The 25,402-nt window shown below is 49.9% G+C and overlaps 3 protein-coding genes across 3 annotated transcripts; 1 reads left to right on the top strand and 2 right to left on the bottom strand.

The window, feature by feature from the left end:
* Positions 1–2,213: 2,213 nt before the first annotated feature.
* Positions 2,214–3,074, bottom strand: ALTATR162_LOCUS141 (uncharacterized protein; the record flags this gene model as incomplete). Its single annotated transcript, XM_043307734.1, has 1 exon — positions 2,214–3,074. The coding sequence occupies one exon, from the start codon at positions 3,072–3,074 to the stop codon at positions 2,214–2,216; it is 861 nt and encodes a 286-aa protein (XP_043163669.1).
* Positions 3,075–9,194: 6,120 nt separating this feature from the next.
* Positions 9,195–10,829, bottom strand: ALTATR162_LOCUS140 (uncharacterized protein; the record flags this gene model as incomplete). The annotated part of the gene is made up of 1 exon (XM_043307733.1): positions 9,195–10,829. One exon carries the CDS (start codon positions 10,827–10,829, stop codon positions 9,195–9,197), a length of 1,635 nt encoding a protein of 544 aa, XP_043163668.1.
* A 10,258-nt stretch (positions 10,830–21,087) lies between these two features.
* Positions 21,088–22,815, top strand: ALTATR162_LOCUS139 (uncharacterized protein; the record flags this gene model as incomplete). Its single annotated transcript, XM_043307732.1, has 1 exon — positions 21,088–22,815. One exon carries the CDS (start codon positions 21,088–21,090, stop codon positions 22,813–22,815), a length of 1,728 nt encoding a protein of 575 aa, XP_043163667.1.
* Positions 22,816–25,402: the final 2,587 nt, after the last annotated feature.

The raw sequence follows: 25,402 nt of genomic DNA, 5'->3' as shown, positions 1-25,402 counted from the left end.
GGGTTGTATCGCTCACTGGTCTCTTGACTGATGCCATCAACCAGCAAGACTCGTTAGATCAAGTACTCGACCGTATTCCATTCCTACGTCGGCCTTTATCTCTCACATAAGTCATATGGACTGGCCACTAAATGCTGGCGTAATATCCTGAAGCCAACTAGCGTATGCAATACGCTTTCTAAATGAAATCGTCCCTTTGTGCCAATGTGAACTTCATTACAGCTCCTGTGGCTTGTAATCTGGCCAGCTGCTCTGCGCATAAGATGCTGCGATCCAATCGTGTTGGCTGTATTGCCAGAGTTGTCAACAATCAATCAGATCGGCATGATTGGTTCCTACCTAGGTTAGCATTGCCTCGATTAGGAAAGTATTATACCTAGATAGGAGCCAATCATGCCGATCTGATTGATTGTTGACAACTCTGGTGTTGAGACTGCTGTGCTAAAGAGCGTTTGCGCCCAACGACTTGAATTGCCAGGCTATGAAAGAAATTGAGTGTCTTCAATACGCCCAACAAGGCCTAAGAGTTTCACAGTGGAGCGCTCATGCTCATCTCCAGAACCCAGCTATCAACGGGAAAAGGTGGAGTTCTTCTCTCCAACATAACCGTTAATTTGAACGATCCAGATGTTCACTTCTGAGTTGGCGGAAAATGCCAATAGAAAGCGGCTATATGGTCATGGTTCTTTTCTGGGTACGATGAGCATCAACCTGACACGTACCAGTGTAGCAACTTTTCTTAGCTCCACTTGTGGGCATTATGGTCGGTGCTCGGTGCTCGGTGCTCGGTGCTCGGTGCTCGGTGCTGTCCTGCTGCCGATTTGATGGTGGAGTCGGTGACTCGTTTGATGACACCGACACACTAATGAATCATTCGCCGTATCTCTTACATCATCATATGCGGATCAGCACGCGGAGCCAAAATTCATTACCATGGTGGGCAAGGCTCTTGCTTGTCTGCTAAGGGGGAGGCTGACTGCACCAGCGCTTACACTAGTTAATGCTCACGCATGTGCCCGTGATGCGTTGTTTAATACTCCTGCTGTTGGGCTGACGAACTCGAACCTAAAGACATGGTCGAGGTGGGCAGGTAAGACTTACCTGGTCAGATGGCGTCTGCCACCGTCTTGGCGTATGTCGCATAAGGACTGTCCTAGCCTAACTATTTCGGCTTTGCTAGAAGGAAAGTGACCAGAGTTGTTGCATAAAGCGTGATCATAAGAGATATAGAGCCAAAGGCGATAATGGCAAGCTAATCCTTCCATTTCAGTTTCTGTAGAGTCGCCGATATAGGATCAGCGAGTCTGTCAGATCTACCCTGCACTTAGACACTACATACCTCTGTCAACAGCATGTATGTTGCGTGGAACTGCATCTTCCGCATTGCAGTCAAGCACCCGGCTTGCGAACATCACGGAGGAATAAACGCCTTAGGTGAAAGGCGGCAGATGCCAGTCAAGTGCGTTGCAGCTGCGCAGTCACAGGCACCGGCATATCTATCAGTCAGTACCATCATAAGTCGTCGTACCTTGAGTGGCCGATGATTTCGTAGTGCCGATGTGTTTTATGGCGTTGTAAGCTAGTCCTGCTGCACCATCTCTTAAGCGTCCCTCCAGAGACTCTTTACATTCCTGCAGCACGTGTGAGGGTAGTTGTCGCGTTGTGCTGGATAGCCCGAGAAGCAATCTGCCGGCCACTTGCTTGTAACATTGGGTGAACCAGGTAGAGGTGTCAGTCTCTTTCAATAGATAGCAGGCTTCTAGTGACGATGACGGTTGCGGTCGTATGGCCGATACTGAGGAATTGTTCGAGTCTCAAGAGCGGTTTTATGTGACGGTTCTGGATACAGTAGTATCAGGTAATGAAAAATGAGGTTTACTGAAGTTGAATTGAACTAGGCTGCGTGTTTAAATAGCTTGAGGACAGGGAAGGCTGACTGTGAAGCTATTGTGTTACTGTAACCGTTTGAAGGACTACTATATCAGTCTGTTTATACACAACCTCACTGTACTGCGACATTTTATCTTGTTAGGCTTACTCGCATAATGAAACACAATCAAAATGGTACAAATTGTTGTGCAACAAAAACAAACAAAAAATGAACAAAAAGGAACAAAAAGGAAATAATAAAAACATAATGTTTCCTCTTAATAAGTTGGTTTTCTGCCCCTCAGTCCTCCTACCTCTATTTTCCAAGTCTTACGACCACCAATTTACAAAGTAGCGTACAACTGGCCCAAGGCGTTCAGATTGCCTTGGTCATCGACCATGCCATAGCTGGCGCCCGGGGTCGAAGAATCGGTAGGGACATATGCGTACGCCTGAATGTTCTCCTGGGCATCCAACCAAGGGATAACTTCCCCAAGGAACTCCTGCTGCGCCTCCGGCGTGCCATCGGCCTGGAAGTTGGCGAGCCAGATAGACCTGCCCTGAGCGATGGCGGCGGCTTTGTTCAGGGTGTCCTTGAGACCTTGAACGTTCTTGAGCTCAGCCTTATCATACCAGTGCATCGCGAGGAAACCAATGCTGCACTCGTTGCACAGGCTGAGGAATTGGGACAACCATTCAAAATCCTGGGTGTTCTGAAGGGTGCCAGGGGCGCCGATGGAGACGCCTTGCTTGGCAAACGGTTCCATCTTAGCCATCCAGAGGTCAACAGCCTCTTTCGGGTCCATGTGGAGTTGAGCGTTGGGTGTGCCGGGCTCACCGAAGCTGAGCATGTACTTGTCTCCCGCTTTGACGGCTTGTTGGGCATTTTTGGTCCAGTCACCATTCTCGTCAGATTTCTTGCCGTAATTTTGAGGAACGAAGGTCATGCCGGGCGCCAGCTGGTGGGGTGGGGCGGAATACCAGTTGGCCAGCCAGGACACCTTAGAGTTTGTGAAAGCGCTGGCAAGGTGTTCAGCGGGAGCACCGCTGGCGATTATCCCACGCCTGGTCTTCAGACCGGCAGTTGGCGCCGCTGGGTTGGTAGATGGTGCCTCAGAGGCAGCTCGTGATGAGGATGGGATAGCCACGGTCGATGCCGAGGTCAGAAGTGAGCTTCGAGTCTGCGGCTGCTTTGGTGGTTGCATGTTTGGCAGTGAGGATTCTTCCGCAGCTACGGTTGCTGAGGTGGACGCAAAGGGTGGATTCGGAGGCTGTAAGCCCAGGGTACCTTGCATGGTCGCGTGGACTATTCAGCGGCCAATCAGCCCACTACTCTATGTATATAAGCTTAGATCACAGACCTCTCGGTGATGAATACGCAGAATACACACCATCTACTTACAGTTATGAGCCCGGCCTAATCCGCTCTCTCTATTATTGAACCGTCCTACCTATCTACCCTACTGTCTTACCTTACTACAAGCGTCACCACCAGCATGTCGAATAACACTGTTACCTCAGACATTGTCCTCCAAGGCCAAAGCAACTGGGAACTCTGGATCTTTGTTGTCAAGCGAATTGCTGAAGCAGGAGACGTATGGGAGTATATTGATCCTGACCAGATCCATCTTCCACTCCATAAGCCTGAGAGGCCTGTTCGACCAGCACCTACTGTCAATGCTGATGGATCTCCACCAACTCAGCCTACTCAACAGGCTCTCATGCAGTACAATCAGGATCTCAGCAACTACTACAAGGACATCAAAGAATACAGACGCTTGAAAGATAAGTTAGGACAAGTTGAAGCACACATTACTAAGACAATTCAGCAGGATCTACTCTATCACATCAAAGACAAGCCAACGATCTATGAGCAGATAAAGACGCTTCAAGAACTCTACTCTCCAACGACTGCTGATCAAGAATATCGCGTTCAAAAGGCGTACGAAGCAGCCAAAGTCCTACACGCTCGACGATCGAATATCGAAGACTAGTGCAGTGAGTTCATCACAGCCTACAACCGTGCGAAGCAACTTGATCTACCTGAAGTACATGGCTTCCGAGCACACAAGGATCTCGTACGAGCTGTGAAGCAAGTTGATGCTGCATACGCTGCAAGTGTCTTATTTAACATCTTCAAAGCTGAAGAGACATGGAATTTAAATCGCAACGTGCCTATACTAAACCAGTCGCAGCTGTCTACTATCCTCGCAAACTTCCTACGCTATCATCGAACGACACACTCAAGGAAGACAAACATTCATGGAGGTGTATTTGGAGCTACTTTGAATAGCCAAGAATCTCTATACAAGAAGAAGAGATCAAGAGGTAATAAGACACTATCAAAGCCCTGTCTATGTGGAGACAATCACTTTTGGGGTCAGTGTCCATACATTGACACAGCTCTCAGAACACGAGGATTTGTTGAAGACCCGGAAAAAGCCAAGAAGATTACGACATTTGAGAAATCAGACACAAGAGGCTTACTGAACAAGATTCGGGAAAAGAATCGGCGCCACAAGAAGCATAAAAGCAAGGAAGCTGATAAGCGAGTCGAACCTGATTCGATCGATATCGACGCCGGCGATCAGCCTACAGACCGATCCATACACAACGCATATGCAGTCTTTTCGTCCGCATTCAACAATCAGCTAACATTCCGACACTATCCGCTCCTCCACTCATGGACGCTGGATCCTGCCACTGATGTCCACATCTGCAACAACCCTGCTGAATTCCAGTGGAAGGCCCCAGCAGCTGACGACGACATTGTCCTAGCAGGGGGTTCAGAAATGTTGATTGAAGCATGGGGAGAAGTCACAATACCTCTGTTAACACCAATTGGCATCAAGACAACAACGTTGAAACGAGTAGCGCTAATCCCATCTTTCTTCACCAGCCTGGTCTCTCTCTCACGTCTCACGTCATCAGATGTCCACTTTGACTCTGGTCGAAACGTTCTGTACCGCGCAGGAACACCCCAGAAAGAAGTCGCAAAGCTTACTCAATTGGGAGGTCACTGGCTAGTCGTGCATCGCTCTCAGCCTACAGCACTACCCACACAGCATTCAGCCTTTGCAACCAATCAGCGCAGGCCTCAGTACTCAGCCTTGCCACTCAAGCCTCGATTGCTCACAAAACCACAGCTTCATGTCTTGCTAGGACACGCAGGCAGTGATGCTATCGACCAGCTATCAAGCCACGTCAGAGGCATACTGCCACCTACAGGTTCTGCTCCAGCTACGATCAACTGCGAAGAATGCTTGCAGAACAAGGCACACCAGATTATCTCACATCGTATCGGACACGAGGTTGGCGCATCTCGTCCTTTCGAAACAGTAGCCATCGACCTCATCCAGCTTGACGTCACTGGCTACAACGGACATCGATACGTTTTCCATGGATTTGACCTATGCACAAAGCTCAACTTCGTGTATACAATCGCAAAACGCGACAAGGCAACGCTGCTCAAAGTCCTTACTCGCCTTGATCGATCTATCAAGCGCGAATTCAATACCACGGTCACATTTATCATCGCTGACGATGAGAAAGGCTATGGACTTACAGACAACTCAGCACGAGCATACTGCAATCAAGAAGGAATCAGACTCCAGATCAGAGCACCGCATACTGAGGAGCAGAATGGATCTGCTGAACGCTCAGGCAAGAGCCTGATCATACGAAGCCGATCTATGAGCGTTACATCAAATCTGCCTCTACCGCTCGCTCCTGAGATATACGTTGCTGCAGCCTATCTACTTAATCGCACACCTACACGAACAATTGGTTGGAAGACTCCGTTTGAAATGGCCTACTCGAAACAGCCTTCAATTGCTCACCTGCGAGTATACGGCTGCCGCGCATACGCACTCCGCCCACAGATACCACGAGGTGACAAACTATCTCCACGCGCACTTATTGGATATCGGGTTTGGGATACGACTCCTCAAACATCTACCGAGTTTGGCTACCAAATGCAAGGAGCAGAGCACATCAAGGAAAGGTTATTCGGATACGAGATGTGACATTCAAGGAAGACCTCTTCTATCAGCACCAGGACGAATCTGATCCAATCCTGCAAGGCGAGGAGCTTGAGACAACCACTTACACACTTCAAATGCCACCTATACAAGATCTGGAAGACTCTTCAGAAGAAGAGTATAGTACTGCACCAGAACTCGACCAAACGGTATTCAGGTCGCCTCTGGACAATCACTCGAAGCCTCACGATCCGTTCAACAGCGATCCTCTTTTGCCAACACCAGACACTACAGTCTCTCCTAATTTAGGTGCTGATTCACCTAATCAAGCCTCATCAGCTACTCTTAGTCGCAGCCCTACACTAGACCTCCAACCTTCTACTCAAACATCAAGGAAGCGGAAGCGAGACAACGCAGTTGACACGAATGATTCAAACGCTGCACGAAACCGCGAGCTAATCGATAGCAACCTACGCGAAACGCATATCCTTCCTGAAGGATCAACACGAGCTCGAAAGCCTTCTCGCAAAAGCAGCAGCTTCTTCGTCAACAAATATTGGTCTGCCTTTGTGGCGGCATCCACTACAGCTTCTAAAACGCGATTTCATCACACAGATCTTCCCCCTGAACCTCGATTCTACCAGGATGTGATGAAGCTACCAGCCCAACACAAGCAAGGCTTCATAGCAGCTATGCACCGCGAAATATCTGACGTCAAGCGCAAAGGTACCTACAGGATCATCAACTGGAAGGACTTCAACGCTCAAGACCACGAGGTCCTGCCACTGCTCTGGGTATTCAAATACAAGCTTGACAGTGAAGGATATCTCACCAAGTACAAGGCTCGAATCTGCGTACGAGGCGATCTTCAAACCACGGCTGAGGATACGTACGCTGCCACACTAGCTATCCGGATATTTCGAGCTCTGATGGCCATTGCAGCCTACTTCAACATGGAGGTTCGACAGTACGATGCAGTAAACGCCTTCACGAATGCTCAGCTTGCTGTACCAGTATACTGCCATCCACCAGAAGGCTTCTCTGACCCTGACCATCTCTGGAAACTGCACCGTGCGCTGTATGGCTTGAAAACCTCGCCACTCCTATGGTACAAAGAACTCACAAAGACTCTTAAAGAGCTTGGATTGCAAGAAGTCAAAGATGCACCATGCCTATGGAAGAACGACAAACTGATAGTATTCTTCTACGTTGACGACATTGTCATCCTCGCTAGACCAGCTCACACAGCTGCTCTTAACGACTTTAAACGCAAGCTGCTGCGACGCTACGAGATTCGGTCGCTTGGGGAGCTAGCCACCTTCTGCGGTATACAGACGCATCGCTGCAGGTCAACTGGAACAATGTGGCTATCACAAGCAGCATACCTTGACAAGCTCAGTGCTAAGTATCCATCACCAAAGTCATTCAATCGACCTCCAGCCACTCCGCTTCCACTTGACGAACTGCTTCCTTCTGACGAACCAAAGAGCGATTCCAACAAACTCAGATACGCACAACTAGTTGGATCAATTGGCTATGTTGCCACTGCTACTCGACCTGATGTTTCTAAAGCTCACTCAAAATTGGCAGAATTTCTAGTCAATCCAGGTCAGCTTCACATTAACGCTGCTTACCAGACGCTTGCCTATCTATACGCAACAAAGGATCAAGCGCTCTACTACGATGCTTCCATATCCACCGACATCGCTCACATCGTCCATCACGATGAGCCAGACTTCTTTGGTGCAACCGACGCCTCATACGCAGACCACAAGGCCACACGGAAAAGCTCTCAAGGCTATATATTCTTCCTGTTTGGCGGCCCTATTGACTGGAAAGCGACACTTCAACGATGTGTTACCAAGTCTACCACTGAAGCTGAGCTGGTTGCTGCATCATCAGCAGGCACTGAGCTTCTCTGGTGGTGGAGGCTCTTCAAGGACATCGAATTCGATCCAGGCAATGAGCAAATACTGTTCTGTGACAACCAGCAGACAATTCGTTTAGTCACTACGGCTACGCCACGCCTCAAGACCTCACTGCGACACGTCGATATACATCATCACTGGCTTCGCCAGGAAGCACAAGCACACAACATCAATCTTTCATACATACAGACCAAAAGCCAGCCAGCAGATGGTCTAACTAAACTGTTGCCTCGTCAGAGACACGAAAATTGGGTATCACTTTTGCATTTCAACACATTTCCTAAATTATGAGCTCTACAATGTACAGTACTCTTCCTGGTTTTTCCTACACGGTTTTTACAGGTTTAATGAGGCTGTACTCCTTACGCTCTTTACTTTCATGTTTGTCAGGGATACCACCAACCTCCATACAGAGCGAGAGGCAATTAGATCTCATATGCTTTTGAGGACGCTCATCAGCGAGATCAACCAACACCGCGACGGCGGACGATCCCCACCTGGAACTGCTCCAATCAAGCGGCTACCCACCGCACTCAAACAAGCAGCTCTACCTGAACAGGGTAGGGGGTGGCCTATGATCACATCAGCTTCTACATACGTTCGAACCTGAGGGAGGTGTGTAAGCCCAGGGTACCTTGCATGGTCGCGTGGACTATTCAGCGGCCAATCAGCCCACTACTCTATGTATATAAGCTTAGATCACAGACCTCTCGGTGATGAATAAGAAGAATACACACAATCTACTTACACCATCGTACGATATCCCGTGTCATGACCCACATCATGACCCGGTACAGACGCCGTCCGGCATTTCCATTACCTGTATTCATCTATGACCACTTGCTGTGTTGTGAAAGTAGTAGCTCTCTTGTCGCGACAAAGTGTAATTTGACATGCATGGGGACAGGAACGGGATTTCGTTACTCTGCTTCTCCAAGAGATCTATCGAGCCAGTCCACTGTCGACATTCTTGACATAGTAAGTACCAAGTGGAAAGAGTGTGGTGTAGCGTGAGCATCTTCAATGTGCCATGCGATCGACAATTGCACTAATGAGGCTGTTTGAAGTTGGCTGAAGTGAGGGGTGAGAGACACAAAAGCGCAACGTGCGTCAATGGGTAGCAGAATGGGGGCGAGGTTAGAAGTAGCTAGTGTAAGAGAGGACTCGAACCAATAACGTGGTGACAATCTCCCATTTTGTACACGTCTGGAACTGCTGCCCGTGCTGCCGCAATGCGAAAGACCGTCTGATCATTGGCGATGTGCTTGGAAAGGCCTGTCAATATGCGTCGTTAGCTCCTACACTCATAGCTAAGGCTGACAGCAGACAGGTGGACTTACTGAGTGGCAAAGTTTGTGCGGCTGTCGAAGCCTCCAAGTAGGGCACCTTGTGGTAATATGCCCTCTAATTCCTCTTCTTACCACTGCTCAAGGAGTTGGCACACTCGGTAGTCCGTGGCCCAACCAATATCGGACTCAATGTCTCGTAGAAGATGTAACACGACTTGGCGCTCCCGAGCGTCACGGAGGCACTGTCCAGCAGTGAACAGGGGTTGCACAGAGTGGATCCGGACCGCCTCGTCAGACCGAGCGAGCGAAATGCCAACAATTTCGCGGCTGTGCTTTTGGCAGGCGTCCAGAATGGACTGATAAGAGTTCATGCGGGCGACAACAGTGCTGCGCCCTTGGGTGGACTCGTGTGGCTTGTTTATGAACAAGAGAATTTGAGACATGTGGTACGTTTGCATGGTGGAGGCGCACATCGGAACGGAGAAAAAGACCTTAGTAAATATGGACGCGTTATCGTTGGCGGACATCGGCCCGGATGCTTGCGAAGGTACCCTGGCAGAAGGTTTGAATGTGACCGGGAGACCATCGTGCCAGACTTGGAACTGCTTTCGTAGACTGAACCAGCGGTAGAGGAGAGTTTGCTGAGGAACGCCGGCCCATATCATACCGGCTCTGGGGAAAACTTCATCGCATGCAGCCATGAAGTTGACCAGCTTAGCCATGAGCCAGACAATGGCATTGCAGATGAGGTCGTCCCTCATCACCATGTCGTTATCTCCAGAGGATCCGCATGTTGTCGTGTTACTGGGCATGATGTAGCCTTGATCATCGATCTTGACGCCAGCTTCTCTCCACAACGAGAGGTCCTCGGTATCCAGCCTTGTGTTTGTCTTGTTGATGAAGGCTGCGAGCATATCTTGTCTGGCAATATTCCAGAAGGTTGCTCGTTGAGCTTTTGAGGTAAAGCTGAAGCTTTCGGATGGCACAGATGATGTAGGCGTTGATCGTTGCAATGGGATAGCATGCTCTTGTGAAACTATAAGGAGAGACTTTGCACCAGCGAGATGCTTCACCCAATCCGAAACAGACGTGTCTAAGAACCCGTAGATACAGAGAATGGCCAAGACTGCCAACAGTTCATCGGTGTTCGATACGAACGAAGTGTCGCTTGAAGTCCGTCGTCGTTTGGGTGCTGGTCCATCGGAGGCCGTCTTGGAATACCTTAGTTCGCATTCCGATTCATCGGAAGAGGAGGCGACATCCATTTGGAGAGCGTGTAGCAGCAGTGATACAGCTTTGTCGTAGTATATCGTTGCTCTGTGCTTCCAGTCGACCAACGATGCTTCCGGGCACTGTTCCATCTGAGCTTGACGCGTCACACTGCCTCCCATGGCAAGCTTACGGCCTTGAACACGTGCAAGGGACTTAGCAGCACAGGCAACAGCTGCGTATCTGAGTAGTGAGCTTTCGCGCGCCTGCACCGGAACGTAGGATGCGAAGTAAGTACCGAGATCGAACAGGTCCATCCAGTAGCTAGGACCTTCTGAGAACCGTCGTAGGAGGAAAGCAATCTCGTGATCGTCCTGAGTAGACATACCAGCGTCCGATCCGGACGGTGAGTGTCGTGAGCTGCATAACGATAGAGGAGATGAGAGGGGAGTTCCTACAACTGAGGCTGGAGGTGATTGCATGAGTGGTGGTAACGCTTCTGGGTCAGGAGTGTAGCAGAAAGGAACGCTGGCGGGAGTCATCTCGGGCCCCATGGTCGATGGTTTGCTGGTAACTGAATCGAAGTCGCTGCGTGTGCGCCGTGAAGGCAGAGAGCGAGTCTCGAATGGTCCCGATGAATCTATTGAAGCTTCCAACGTGGTGTCGATCTCATGTGTATCGAGGTCAAGGTACGGGTTTGTGGTGTTGATGAATTTTACTGGAACGTATTAGCCGAGCTACGTGGGTTATACGAGAACCTCGAAAATGTCTCACCATGCTTGGGGATATTCATCCAGATTGCATTATCGTCAAAGATCTTCTTGTGTTCGTGGAAGTCAGATCTGAAAATGCATGTTCTCGACGATTTAGCGCACGGCCCACACAGGGGTTTCCCCCTATCACATTTGAGTCTCCGCTTACGACAAGAGTTACTGTGGCGAAGTTCAGTAGGCAACAGCGTAGATACACAGGTTAGCGTACCAAACAGTTTGTAATCCCATTTCAGATTCGTTCTACCGTGTGTTTCTTGTTACGAAAAGCTTACAATCTCATTGCCTTGTGCCAAGGGAAGCGAGTAATTAAAGGCCTTCACATGGATTGAAGAAAGCTGCCCTGTATCTACACCAGTATATCGAGGGCTATGAACCATTTCATAGTCGATGGATGTATCGAGGGGCGCCGAAATTGTTGCACCACCATCAGCCTTGTCGTTCAAATAGGCATGTCTTCGAAATAACATCGCCCGTGCTATTGACGCGGCCGGAAGAAGGACAGCCGATCTGAATCCATCATGCCACTTCCCAGCCACGACTAATCGACCACCCACCTTTCCTACGGTGCTATGACTTTCTCGGCTTGGCTAGCGTACATCATACCGCCGTAGACTGACAGATTAACGTCATTTCGTTCCGTCGCGACACCTTGCAACGCGCCGTGCCACATATGATGGCAGCCTGATACTGGCCAGGGTCTCGCTTGGCTGATGACAAGCCAAGGCACTTGTGGCTTGCAAGTAGGCTGGATCGAGATTGGTACTCTACCTTCCCAGTGTAGATACAGGCCTCATTTCTGCAGTAAATCAGACACCGCTCTCACAACCAAACGTTTTCCGCTTACTGGGAGTCGCAAGGATGTCTAAAAAGACAACACAGTCGGCTTCTTACCTGTAGCGATGGTGGAGTAATACAGGGGTAGCAGTGCACACTGCTCTAAGTCACACTACGCTAGGCTCCTCACGATACGTTCTGGTCCTTGTTTTCAATGGGTAGCTTCGCTTTCCCATCAACGCCCCTTACATCCCGGTAGACCATCAATATCTCCTTGCGCCAAGGCAGCGGATACGTGCATGGGAGAACCGAGAAGCCGCGCACTCTGACTCCTGGTACCTGCATTGCTTAGCTACTTTGATAAACGTAATTAGCCTGCACCAATGAAACACGGATGCTACTCGCCAGGGAATCCAGCCGGGCGACGCGCCATAGCGTTCGACCCGTAGCGGGCCGCTAGGTATAGTCCTCAAGTGATCTACAAAGATACCGGTGAGCCATAAATAGAACACCACACAGAAACCCGACGTACTGTAAGATCGCCTAGCAGGAGTCGTCAGCAGACAAGTCCTTGTAGTGGATTGCGAGAGCACGCCACAAGATCTGTGCAAACACGCATCCATATCCGTTGAAACACGGATTGTTGGCGCGTTTGAATCTCTGTGACTATTATGGTTGGCCACAAGGAGGAAGCTGGAATACAGCTCCACCGCAGAGGCTTTTGTTCGAAACCAATCGTGACTGAAAGTGGGGAGGCATTGCTACATTCTCAACACAGTCATCTGTCCCCACGGAATGTTAACTCAAGATGGATCTCAGACATCACCTGTTTTCGTGTCGCTCCCATCCTGCTCGATCTATTGACGGACAGATAGCTTTTGAAACTATGTCCCACTTTGACGACTCGAAGTGCGATCCGTTTATCTTCGGCTCTGGTCGGCGCATCTATCAAGGCAAGTACCTTGAAGAGCATTTCCTGTATTCTGGCAGGTCTCGACCGCACCGGGCCTTTATCTTTGGCACAGATGTCGATGCTGATCGTCAGAAAATTGCGCCTCATTCAAACAACCTGACAGAGAGACTATTCGTTCAGCCAGAGCCATTCTCCGGCAAAGATTGATCCAAGAAATCCTGGTTGAGTCAAGCCGATAGAGGCTGCATACAGACTTGTCGTCAATACTGTATTGATTGATAAGGGGTGTATTGACATGGGAATTGATTAGTTTGATAGTCTTGATATTGAATTGATTGATTGATACCAAAATTGTGATTTTCGCCACCTTGTTATTTCGACTACGTGAGTAGGTGTCATGGATAGCGTAGACAGCGGGGAGGGAGATGTAGTTCGCATTGACCGATTGAGACCGCCCCGGTCAGTAAAGGGAGCCATATTAGCTATCAAAGCGGTCGTGGTGGTTGCATAGAGTATGAGACAGAAGAGATTTGTGGGGAAAACGCGTAAAAAAACGCGGTTTCGCGCTTCACGTGATTTCGTGAGTATGGATTGATATATATTGAATTGGTAAGGTATGTATTGATATGGATTAGAACACTGATATTGATATGGATTGATATATGGATTGATAGGGCTAGTATTGACGACAAGTCTGGCTGCATAAGACAAGATAGGAGAGGTGTTGGACAAAAGTCCGCCGAGGAAGGCCGTTTTCCAAGATATGATCTAGGGCAATTATAAGCCGCTTGGCTCAATGTGAAGATAGAAGATAACATGTCCGTAGAACCCACGAAATCATACATGGGCAAATCGTTTTTTGGATAACAGGTTAAGCAGCCGTTAGCGTGTAAGGGTGCGATGGGTTGACCATAAGTGCAAGGTATAACAGTAATGAATTCGATAGAGAAGCTACACTACGCTTGCGCTGAGTCTATGTATCACGTAGTGCTAGGTTCGAGAAACTTCTAAGGGTCCGTGGGGCGCCGATGAAGCCCCGACAACGCTCCGAGGGTTGCAGCCTATCCCAACCAGCTATAACGAAGGCCACAGGCCAAGTACTACTAACCAAGGCTTCAGCCTCTTACAAAAATGAGCTCAGGAGAAGTTGATGATTGCGATGATGGATTATCTCTTGATCATTGTTGTTTTTCGTTGGTCTGTTCTCTCTCCTTTTTGAACATAAACCTGATACATCGGTGATACCTAGGTGATACATAGGTGATACCGTCCACGATGCAGTATCGCTTACTTCATCTGACACCTCTACATCCGTTGCAATGACTAGGATCTTTCGAGAAGGAACCAAACAGCTCCATCTTATATCGTATGGAAATAGAGAATTGAAAAGTGGTGCACAACATAAAATGACCGGCACAATTGCCATGCGTTCACAACGTCTTTGGCATGGCTCTGTGGCATGGCCCTGTCGCTCTTCTCCAGAGTTGCCAACAAGCAAGTCAACCAATCAATTTGCTTGATAACGGACCATATAGAGGTCCGTGACACTGTGCACATACCAGAGAGAGGTCCGTTATCAAGCAAATTGATTGATTGACTTGCTTGTTGGCAACTCTGCTCTTCTTAACGAGTCGAAATGCCGACGGCCGACAGGCTTGCTAATCAATCAATTCAATTCAATTTCGGTCCTAGTTGAATTGAGTTGCTTATGTAATCGCGAAGAGACAAGTTGAGTTGAGTTGAATTGAAGCAACTCTGTGTTGATTGACAACATATTGCCAAGATATACGGACAGGGGTATGCAATGCAAGCAAACCAATCACATTTCAGTGTCTGGTCTTGGCGAAATGTGATTGACTAAACGAGGTGCTCACCGAAAAGCTATCAGGAACTATACCTAATCTCTGCCAGTTTGCCAGACAGATAGACGCACCGATGACATCCGTCTTAAGCCTTCCCCGATTGGCCACTGTTAGAAGACCGCTAAGGCTAAAGATGCGCTCTGGTTCATCACTCATCGGTGGAATAGATAGTATGTCTAGCGCCATCTTCGCAAGCCGAGGCCAAACGCGCCGTTTCTCTAACCAGTATGCCATGGGGGTGTTGCAAGCCTGGTCCTCAGGTGTAACACCTTGTGATATGTATGATTCGTAGTCGTCAGGCTGATCCGTGGCTGGGAATATGGGCCCATGACAGAATTGATGAAATCGTCCAGATCCGATTTTAAGATCATATCGCGTTGCTGGGGCTCGCAGAGTTCGAGTTCATCCGGTAGTGGCTGGTTCCTATAGTCAACAGTCAAAAGCTCTCTGACTGCTTTCTTAGCGTCCTGAATCCAGTCCTTATGATCAGCCCATTGCTTCTCAAAGTACTTCCACTTCCACTTCGGGTTCAAGACTACTGCAGCGACGTAGATAGGTGACTTCTCAGTAAGCAGATAGTATTTATCAAGCTTAGCCCAGGCTTGGGTAATGCCGCGTCGGAAATGAGGATCCGGATGGGACTGATACTCTTCCTTGAAGCTTTCGAACCTATGGAGTAGCCACTCCATCGTAGGTAGTACATGCCAGATACCGGTATCTGGATTGCGGCTTGGTCTACCTTGCAGCTTTAAGGTGGCCTTTTCGAGAGGCTTCAGAATATCCAAGTAGATCGCAATAACAGGCCAGTCGTCGGCAGTTAGATAGTCTTCGGCTATCGATGGCTTCTGCGCAGAGCGGTGCGAGTTCCATTTGTAGACTTCTGGTGCTATTATTTCGTCAATCACGTTTTGAAGCTCGACTGCGCGCTGCATCTCGGCAAGGTTTGAATTCCACCGGGTGTCGTTTGCAGGAATCAGGTTGTATACAGGCTTCGTGGCTGCATCAGGATCGCCCGTAGTAATATAACTGGCCCGCTGGCGGTTTTGAAACTCTCTTTGTCTCTCTGCAGAGGACCGGATCCAAACAACTACATTGTGAAGCTTCCCGATAGGCCCTAGCGCCCGCCACTGCTTCTGCTGTTCGATGATTTCAACCATGGACTCCTGATTCCCCTCCTCAAAGCCATCAGGATTCTCGCCGAAGAGAAGCGCCCGAGCTACCAAGTGGATAACATGGCCCATACAACGGATGCATCGCCAGCCATGTTGATAGCCAAAAGCTTCTTCCAGATCTCTTACGCACGTATCGTTATCAGAAGCATTGTCCGCAACGAAATATCCGAGCTGTTGAGGTGGGATCTTAAATCGGTCAAGAATCGATTGGATAGTAGCAGAGATCTTCACGCCTGCGTGGCCGATCTGCTCCGGAAGCGAGAGAAGGACGGTTTTGTACTCGAACTCTCGACAAAGGAAATGTGCGACAACACCTACTAAGGGATTAGCTTGGAAGAAGCAGTTAATGTGCTACTTACCGGCTAGGCATCGCATCTGCCTGCTTGTCCAGATATCAAACGACAGATGTATCCGCGTGGTAGCATTCTGAAGCAGGTCAACGATGACGGGTAGATGCCGCTCGTACTCGTCAATGATCATGCTCCGCATCGTCGTGTGGTGAGGAATATGAGGCCGGCTCTGGGGACGGAGATATTCGCATAGCTTGCGGAAATGCTCGCTCTCAAGCTTATGAAAGGGAATAGCATCAGACACTACCCAAGAAAGAAGAAGCCTCTTGAAGCGTTCAGGGTCGAATCTACTGTTCATCCAATTCATTACCTGCTGGTCTTTTGGGTCGTCCGCATTTAGCTGTAATTGCTCGAACACTGTACGGCTGCGTTTCCTAGAGAGAGGCCCATTTTTTGATATCCAGTGGACGTTGAGAAGATGTTTCTTGATATTGTCGACTCCGGCAATGATGTACTTAGTCGTGCGATAGGGCTTTTTCGAATGGCACTCGCGACAGAGCCAGTAGCGCTCCGAGCTCAGCCCTTGTTGAACATAGTAACCGTATTTTCAAAACCAAGCGCGCAACTTGTCGCTGGTTGGTGGACGTATATAGCCCGGTAGTCGCGCCCAGACGATATCTTGGTAGTGGTCATCATCTGCAAGAGAATCGATGGACGCAGACGGCTCGAACCAGGCTTCTGTAGAGGTGGGTGGCTCGGACTGCACGGTACGGAAGTGGGTGTCGATAGAGGAGGCGTCGACGATATCTAAATCCATGACAATGTATGAGATGCTTGATAGATGTGCTAGCAGATGCGCCGGTTGACGCGTCGCGTCGTGTCGCGTCCAAACGAAAGCCAAGACGTCCTCGGTTAGCGACGCAGCCAATAGCATGCGGCGCACTAGTCATCTCAACTTATTGTCAATCAACTGGGGGTAAAGTTGAGTTGAATTGCGATTGCTTATGTCAGCAGCAGTAGGCCAGTTGAATTGACATTGAAACAACATGTTGAAACAATGTTGCCAAGAGATTGATTGATTAGCAAGCCTGTTTAGCGAGCACATCGGGCCTATTGGTACAAGCTGGAATCTCAAAGCCTCCACTCATCTGAGTATGTATAGTTCTTGTGACTGGTTAAGTAAAAAGACAAGAGCCAGCAAGATAGATCTAATAATGAAGATACGTTTCGCCCCCAATTTTTTACTTTTAATTCAGGGCGGCAAGAGACTGCTCTTACTTGCAGTCTACGCTCAATCATCCTTATCCTGTATCAGACACTGATTGGTGATAGTTACGTCTATTTCACTTCAATTTCGTTTCAGCTGAATTTTCCTGTTTTACCATCAGCTGAGGTCTTCTCAGCTGAGGCCGTTTTGCCTTGTACGGCATTCCAACGTTACTGGCTACCCGCCCAACGCGCCAAGGTGGACCAAACCAAACCAATTTAGCTTAACACCATCAGGCGGTTCTCACGATCGGCTAATAAGAAGACGGTTCTAGTAGTCGCGCACGTTCACGCTTGTTATAGCCTTATCATTTGCTTAGAACTTAACCTAACATTAATCTCCTAAGTTGACCCATGAGTGGCTGGCGGCTCCACAATTAAACCGTTTGTAGCTAGCTCGGTGTTTCCTCCACGTGACCCTTCGTCTCAAAGCCATGTATCCTAGAAGTAGCCGCTAGATCTTAGGCATTAACTTCTGTGGCACTGCTGCGGCTAACAGGGGGCACAAGAAGTGATGACACTATAATGCCGAGGCTGCCTAGGTCTGCCATATCTCCATCAGCCAAGCCCTGTTGCCCAAGAATCTGGCTCTTTTCGATCATCCTCATCCTCACCAAATCAAATCGATAGACCGATCTTTCCTGCCCCTGGTCTTGCGATTGGTAGATTTCATGGTTGAACTAGATCAAGAGACAGTATGGCTACTTATAGAGCCACGTGTTGAAGACTTGCCACTTAAGCTTCGTCAGGCGATGAACGCCTCGATCACGCTAGCGGGGAGGATGGCCGACCCGCACTGGCCATAGACTTGTGAAGATGCATCTTTTGAGGTTCAGAAAACTAACTTACCGTCTTAGTGTAGGAACGTGGCGCTTAGGCACCAGCCACCGCGAACTATTGTCCGCAGCAGAAGGGGCTAAGTCTGCACAGCCACAAGCTTGGCTTAAGTCAATAAATCATTGGGACAGTTTTCGCGCACAAGCCCGCAAAACACGCGAAAACTTTCCCAATAACGTGTTTTATAAGCGAGTCGTCCTTACAAGCGAGTCGTCCACCCCACCAACTTTGATCACCTTTGAAGATCAAATCAGTTATGCCTCAACGCCAACAAGCTCTATTGCGCTCATCTGAAGCTGATATGCAGCTTACTATATCATCTCTTAATAGCCACCAGATCAAGACTGAGAGAGCTGCTGCTCGCGCGTTTAACGTCCCTCGAATGACGCTACGCGACCGACGCGCTGGCAGGCCTGCACGACGCGATTGCCAGCCCAACTCAAAGAAGCTTACCCAGCTAGAGGAGGAGGTAATTATTAGACATATACTCGACCTTGATCAGCGAGGATTTGGGCCTACGTATACAGCTGCGCGCGATATGGCTAATAAGCTGCTTGCTGCGCGTGGCGCAGGTCGCGTTGGCGTCCACTGGCCGCGCAACTTTGTCAAGCGTACAGACAGTCTTATGACGCGTTTTAATCGATCGTACGATAGGCAGAGAGCTCTATGCGAGGATCCTGTGCTAATCAGCCGCTGGTTTAAGCTGGTAGAGGAGACAAAGGCCAAGTACGGCATCTGTGATGAGGACGTCTACAACTTTGACGAGGCTGGCTTTATGATGGGCAAGATCCAGACTCAGCTAGTTATCACAGGGTCAGAGAGGAGAGGCAGGCCAAAGACTATCCAGCCTGGCAACCGCGAGTGGGTGACGGTAATTGCTGCAATCAACGCTGCTGGCTGGACAATCCCACCGTTCCTCATCTTTGCTGGCAAGTATCACCTGTCAGCCTGGTACGAGGAGGATATCCCACGCGACTGGGCTATCGCAGTTAGCGACAACGGCTGGACAACCAACGAGATAGGAGTTGAGTGGCTAAAGCACTTTATTAAGCATACTGAGGGCAAGGTAGTTGGAGCACGCCGCCTGCTTATCCTTGACGGCCACGAGAGCCACCAGTCTCTTGAGTTTCAAGAGCTCTGCAAGGAGAGCAATATCTACACGCTCTGCATGCCAGCTCACTCATCTCACCTACTGCAGCCTCTTGACGTAGGCTGCTTCTCGCCTATGAAGCGCGCGTACAGCCGTGAGATTGAGGCTCTGATGCGCTACAATATCAACCATATCACCAAGCTCGAATTCCTGCCAGCCTTTAAGGCAGCCTTTGATCGATCGTTCACCTTAGCCAATATCTGCTCAGCTTTCGAGGCGCAGGCCTAGCCCCTCTCAGCCAGACGCTGTTCTATCAAAGCTCAACGTGCAGCTGCGTACGCCTACTCCACCAGCTGCTCTCGCAGAGTCCTCCCTGGGAGGCTCGTACACCAAGCAACGTACGTGAGCTTGAGGCTCAATCAACGTTAATACGTGATCGCGTGCGGCAGCATAAGAGCTCATCACCAGCCTCGATTATTGAGGCGATTAACCAGCTTAAAAAGGGGGCTGAGGTGATGATGCTCTCAGCCGAGCTTATGCGCGATCAGATTACCTGCCTTGAGAGAGCCAACGAGGCAGCAACTAAGCGTAGGCAGCGCAAAAAGAAGCGGATACAGAAGCGTGGGACCTTAACAAAGGGAGAGGGAGAGGATATACTAGCTCAAAAGGAGGCTGACCAGCAGATTGAGCGTGAACAGCGTCAAGGTGGTGAGCGATCAGGCCTTAACCGCCAGGCTATTGCGCGCTGCAGGAGGTGCAGGGAGACTGGGCACAACTCACGAACGTGCAAAAAGGATGCTGTAGATACTATTTAATCTACTATATTAATCGCTTTGTTCTACCTTATTACGTTGTTGCGTTGCGTAGCTTTGAAGGTGATCAAAGTTAGTGGGGTGGACGACTCGCTTGTAAGGACGACTCGCTTATAAAACACGTTAATATTGTGCAGGTGATGTGTTCAGCAAGCGAGCTGATCAGCCCCACCGCGTCGTGCCTGCGTTGTGCGCACTTCATCGTCCGCGCAATCGTCGAGGCATCGTCACGCGTGGCTCGCCATATCGAAATCTGCTCGAAAATCAACCTCTACATTGTGTTGTTATGCAGTTTAGTACTGTGTTTTGGTGAGGGGTGGACCCCACCTATGCTGACACATCACCGAAAGTTGAGCGATTTCTTTTCCAGGTGGTGCGTTTGGTGAGCCGCTGAGTAAAGCGACGACTCTGGTTCCCGAAGCCTCGTGATACCCGCGGCATGGCATTCATTCCGCGTGGTTGGCCTTACCTACTGTAGTACCTCTCAGAAGTTTTCCAAACCGCCACTCTGAGGGCTCCGGCTTTAAGTTAGAGCCCATGCTTCTTCAGTTAACTCTTGTAATTAGACGTCTCTATGAGAAGAGACGTCACTTATTCGCGATGATGCAGGTGGAGACCTGTAAGCTGAATAAGGAATTTGGAAAAGTTAAGGGAGTAGGCAGTGTGGCGAGGGATGCTGTGATACGAGCAGAACGAATGGTGGCGCCTGGCAGCGAATGAGATCCGCTGTGATATGCAGCGCCGGTCAAGGCGGAATCAACCTCAGATGCGGGGTCTGAAGATCTTCAAGGCGGAATCAACCTCATATGCGTGGTATGAAGACGTCGTTTCCTCGTCTACTTCTCTCTCGTCTTCCTTTCTGTCGTCTCTCCATCCTACTGTGAGTGAACATCTTCTGCGATCAGTATCCCGGATTCAAGCAACGACATGCAAAGCTTCGACAAACACCCATGTGTACGCTAGGCTGAGTGATACCAAGACGGAGACCCTTTGTAAGAGCTGGTCACCGAAACGGATTTCAACATGGGAATTCGTCATCTTCCATACACCACGCGTTCCAACATCCTCTTCGCCCTACTCCTCACCCTCGCATCCCCAGTAACCCCGCTCGTGCTCCAAAACATCACCATAGCCCTCCCACCAGGCTCCTCCGACCACGGAACTCCAGGCCTACTCTGTACACCCACCAAACCCATCGACCTCTTAACCTTCTACCTGCTCAACTATGTCGCGCACGCCGCCACCGTATTGACACGGCCTGGTGAACGCGCTGACGATTACTTCGTTTCCGTGATCGGATCATTACTATTCCCCGCCTTAGGACTCTATCGCGGAATCGAAGCCATCTTATCAGGCGCCGTCTGTGTGCGCGACGATGATCTGCGGAAGGCGGCAAGGAGTGGAGCACTATGTGTTGTCGTCAGAGGGGCGGACTGGCGACCTGTTGACGGTGAAATAATCACGCACGCCATTTACAAGAGACCGGCGGACACAAAAGGACTACAGGAGACTCGCAGAACGTTCACTGGAGAAACCCTGACTGAAGAGGCAAAAGAGAACGCTGTCCATGTAATCCCCTACTTCCCACCCTACATATTCACCCGCTTCGGATTGCCCGTCTTTGTGCACCGCCGCATCATCCACGGCACACACACGCTGCCACCTGGATACCGCTTCGCCATCCTCCCTCACGATGCGCAGTTCGCTTCCCCTTCCACTGACCAGCCAACAATCGAAGTCTCAGCCACCTACAACATAGTAAAAGCGCTCATCGCGCTCGTGCAATCCGTATACGCCCTCACCACGCTCTACCGCGCGCGCGGCGACCAGATCAGTCAGTTTGGCTATGCTGCTTTCGGGCTAACGGTGGCGCCGTACGCGGTAATGTCGATTACGAACCTCATCGGCAACCTCTGCCGCCCAGAGTATCCGAGTTTGTATATGGTGGAGAGTAGTATCATGGACGAAGCGCGGAAACGAGGGGGCTTGTTTGAAGCAGCCGGCGTCCGCGTACAAGAGGACGAACGGCTGCACGTGTGTAACTGCGGCTTCGCGAACGGCGAGGAGCTTGACGATTTACACTTCGCTGCGAATGAGGATGGGGAAGTGGAAGCGCATTTCAGCACCACGGACCCGCTGGCCTACGTCAAACAACGCGAGGTAGAGCAGAACACCGAGAAAACCCTCACGGCATCGACGCTCGAAACGAAATTCCCCCTACCAGCGAGATCCTTGCTCCTCCCTCAAACCCACGCCCTCGCTCCAACTCCCAAGAAACTAAACTACATCAACACCCAAAACAACGCCCTCCTCCTAATCCCGTGCCACACCCCACTCATCCGCTTCACGCCTCCAACCTCGTCCTCTATAATCGAAACCCCCCACCCCGCTCCCTCCTCTCCGCCCTTTCCTGCGCCGCACCCACCCCTTTTCACGCCACTACACCTGGACCCCCCGCTTTCACCCCTCGCGCACCTCCATCATCGCCCTGCGATGGCGCTGGACAAAATACATTTCCACAACCTTCATTGCCTTACTCCCTTTACTCATATTAGGCATCTTGTCCAACTTCTGTGCTGGTACAATCCCAGCCGCAGAATCGACGAATTGGCGCGTATTCACGGTGCAGTGGTTGAGTTTCGGCGTGTTTACGGGGTTGTCATTCGTGTTGGATCAGGAGTGGAAGGATGCGATGACGAGTGGAGGAGCGCAGGTAGGACCGTGGGTGAGGGTGGTTACGTATTTCGTTAGCGCGAGTCCGGCGGTGGGTGGGTATATTGTGGTGGGGCAGATGTTGTATCGGTATGGGACATGTGTATGGGTTGGTGATTGACAAGCTGACAGCCGGTCACAAGATGAAAATTGAGAAGAATGTCGAGAGGCAGGATGATGAACGCAGTATATTCATTTTTCTTTTTGATAAATCCATGCATAGGCAAATTTATTGGTGCTTTATACTCAGTATCTCGATAAATTGCAGAAGCTGTGTACATGAACAGCTTGAGAGGTGATATCACAGGCACAGTGAGCACACTGACCTACAAAAACAGACGTGAGAGGCACAAACCTTTGCTGAGTAAGTTTCGCGTCGGGGTGGTGGAACGACGGGGTATCGGGGAGGAGTAACATCGAAACGAGCATCGAGGAGGGGGCAATGGGGTTGGACAAGTTTCGACATACTACGAAGAATCGACCGATCGAGTGTACAGAACCGAGCCAAGAGGGAAAATTACCATTCGCCAAAGAAAGATTCGAACCGAGCTTTTCGACTGCTGATCTGATTAATGTCGTGGCATGGCTGAGCAGTAGCTCCAGCCTCCACTCAACGAGAGAATGAGACCTTCAACCGGGATTCCGCTAATCGAAACACCCACGCAAGGACCAATTTTGAGAAGAGAATGTTACTCAAGAACTGTTTGCGCGAAGCACAACAGCTCGAGATCTACTCAGCCACGACTAGGTCCTCGTGGGCGACAGGGGGAGGGGAGTCGTCTGCGTTGTTGATCAGAGAAGGTCGTCGTAATAGGGGGCGGGTGCCTCACTCTTGCCGGACTTCGCCTTTAGCGTCAGCCTCGCGGTCTCTCGACCCACAAGCCCTACCAGCAGACGATTCTGAGGAGTCGAAAAATTCGAGCGACTCTGATGAGTCCGACAGCTCAGAAGATCCAGAGAACCAGAATAGTTCTAGCGATACTATAGAATTCGGCACTTGGGACGTCCCAAGTAAGGAACTACATGAGCAGTAGCTGTCGGCGTACCAAGATATGCCTCTCGTTGCTTTCCAATGCGCTGTGCACCACTGATGCTACCACCCCTTCTCCGAGGAAAAAAACGTGTATCCACGACCCATTTGAGTAAGTCACTCTGTTCCATCGAACGCGACGTTCATAGGCCACGGCTTTGCGCACCGCACGCTTTAGACTAGGACGGGACGTGCAGAAAAGGACCCTTCGTCACTCCCGACTGCCGCATGCACTGACAACCCGATATCCACCCAAAAAAAGGCCTAGAGGCAAGAGGCTAGAACAATAAGTCCAAGCTCTTTCTTCCATTTCTCTCCAGCAAAATGTTGATCATGCTGCACATCCACGAAACTTGCCCACGTCTTCGCAGTGCGCTGTCAAAACGCGTTGACGTGGCATAAGGCTACATCACAAGAGCGTAACCAGTTTTCTACTCACATTCTTGGCTTAGAGGTGGCTCTACGTGATCAAAACCCTGTCAAAAGGGCAAGGTATCGGTTGAACCTGTTCCGTTTTGGCTGCGGTCAAAGCGGAAGGTTCCCGATTCGTAGTTATCCTATAGGAGCGACACAAGATTTCTATCAAGTGAAGTATGCGTGGACACTGGGCAGTTTTGTTCTGCAGCTCTCCTGGAATCCTTCAACATTGCGTGTAACCGCATGCCCTGCAAGACTGTTGGGATCATGGGCTCCATGGAATCTCCATCAACTTCATCACTTTCATCTCCATTGTCACTCTCGCTCCTGGGCAGAAGGAAGTCTTCGCGGTCGAATATTATCGACAGATAGGGGTGTTCTTGGATTGAGTCGGTAGTGAGAGGGTGCTTTCTTTCGACGGAAGAGGCGTTAGAAAACCATACGACGGAGGAACTTGGCAAACTTATGTGCTGCTCCACGGATAACGCCGGAGATGCATTGAACTCGTGTCGGTGGAACAAGGTCCCTACCATCTCATTGTGCGTTTGCATGGTCTCATAACTCACACTGCTCAGGGAGCAGTCTGTAAATTCCTGGGTCTCTAAGCTGAATCACGAGTTACTATTAACCGCACCCACAAGGGTAATGCAGCAAGACGGCGCATACCTGGAAGTCTTGGTCGTTGTGTCGGGATATGCAGTCGCAGGAAGATAGCTTGCGACGTCTTCAACTCGTTCACCAAGTCTCAGTCTTGCTAAGATATTTAAAGCTTGATTGTCAGAGCCCGACCGTAAGACATTGATGATGCGTTCTAGTTCCTCGAGCCTACTCGACAGCTTATCCCTCTTCATCAACCTCGTTCTTTCAGCTCTGGAAACGCCTTCTGCCACATCATATCGATAAGAAAAGTCATAGTTCGTGCATCGGATACACTGAGGCCTTGTACCATTACACTAGATATATTTAGTTGCTACTATGCAGTGCTCAAAGAGGAGGCTTTAGGTGTACCTTGGTTTTTCCAGTGCGACACCGGATACATGCAACAGGAATTGCGCGTCGTCTCTCCGTCGAATCTGTGCTTGGTCGTCGCTGCTTAGAATTATCTATGGCTGGCGCGATGGGCTTCCATCGGCTGGTAGGATCCGTCACGTTGTATAAGTAGTGACCGCTAAGACCCAC

The sequence above is a fragment of the Alternaria atra genome (genome assembly GCF_907166805.1).
Source record: "Alternaria atra isolate CS162 genome assembly, contig: 18, whole genome shotgun sequence".
Lineage (NCBI taxonomy): Eukaryota > Fungi > Ascomycota > Dothideomycetes > Pleosporales > Pleosporaceae > Alternaria > Alternaria atra.
This window is presented reverse-complemented; position numbering and strand designations above follow the sequence as displayed.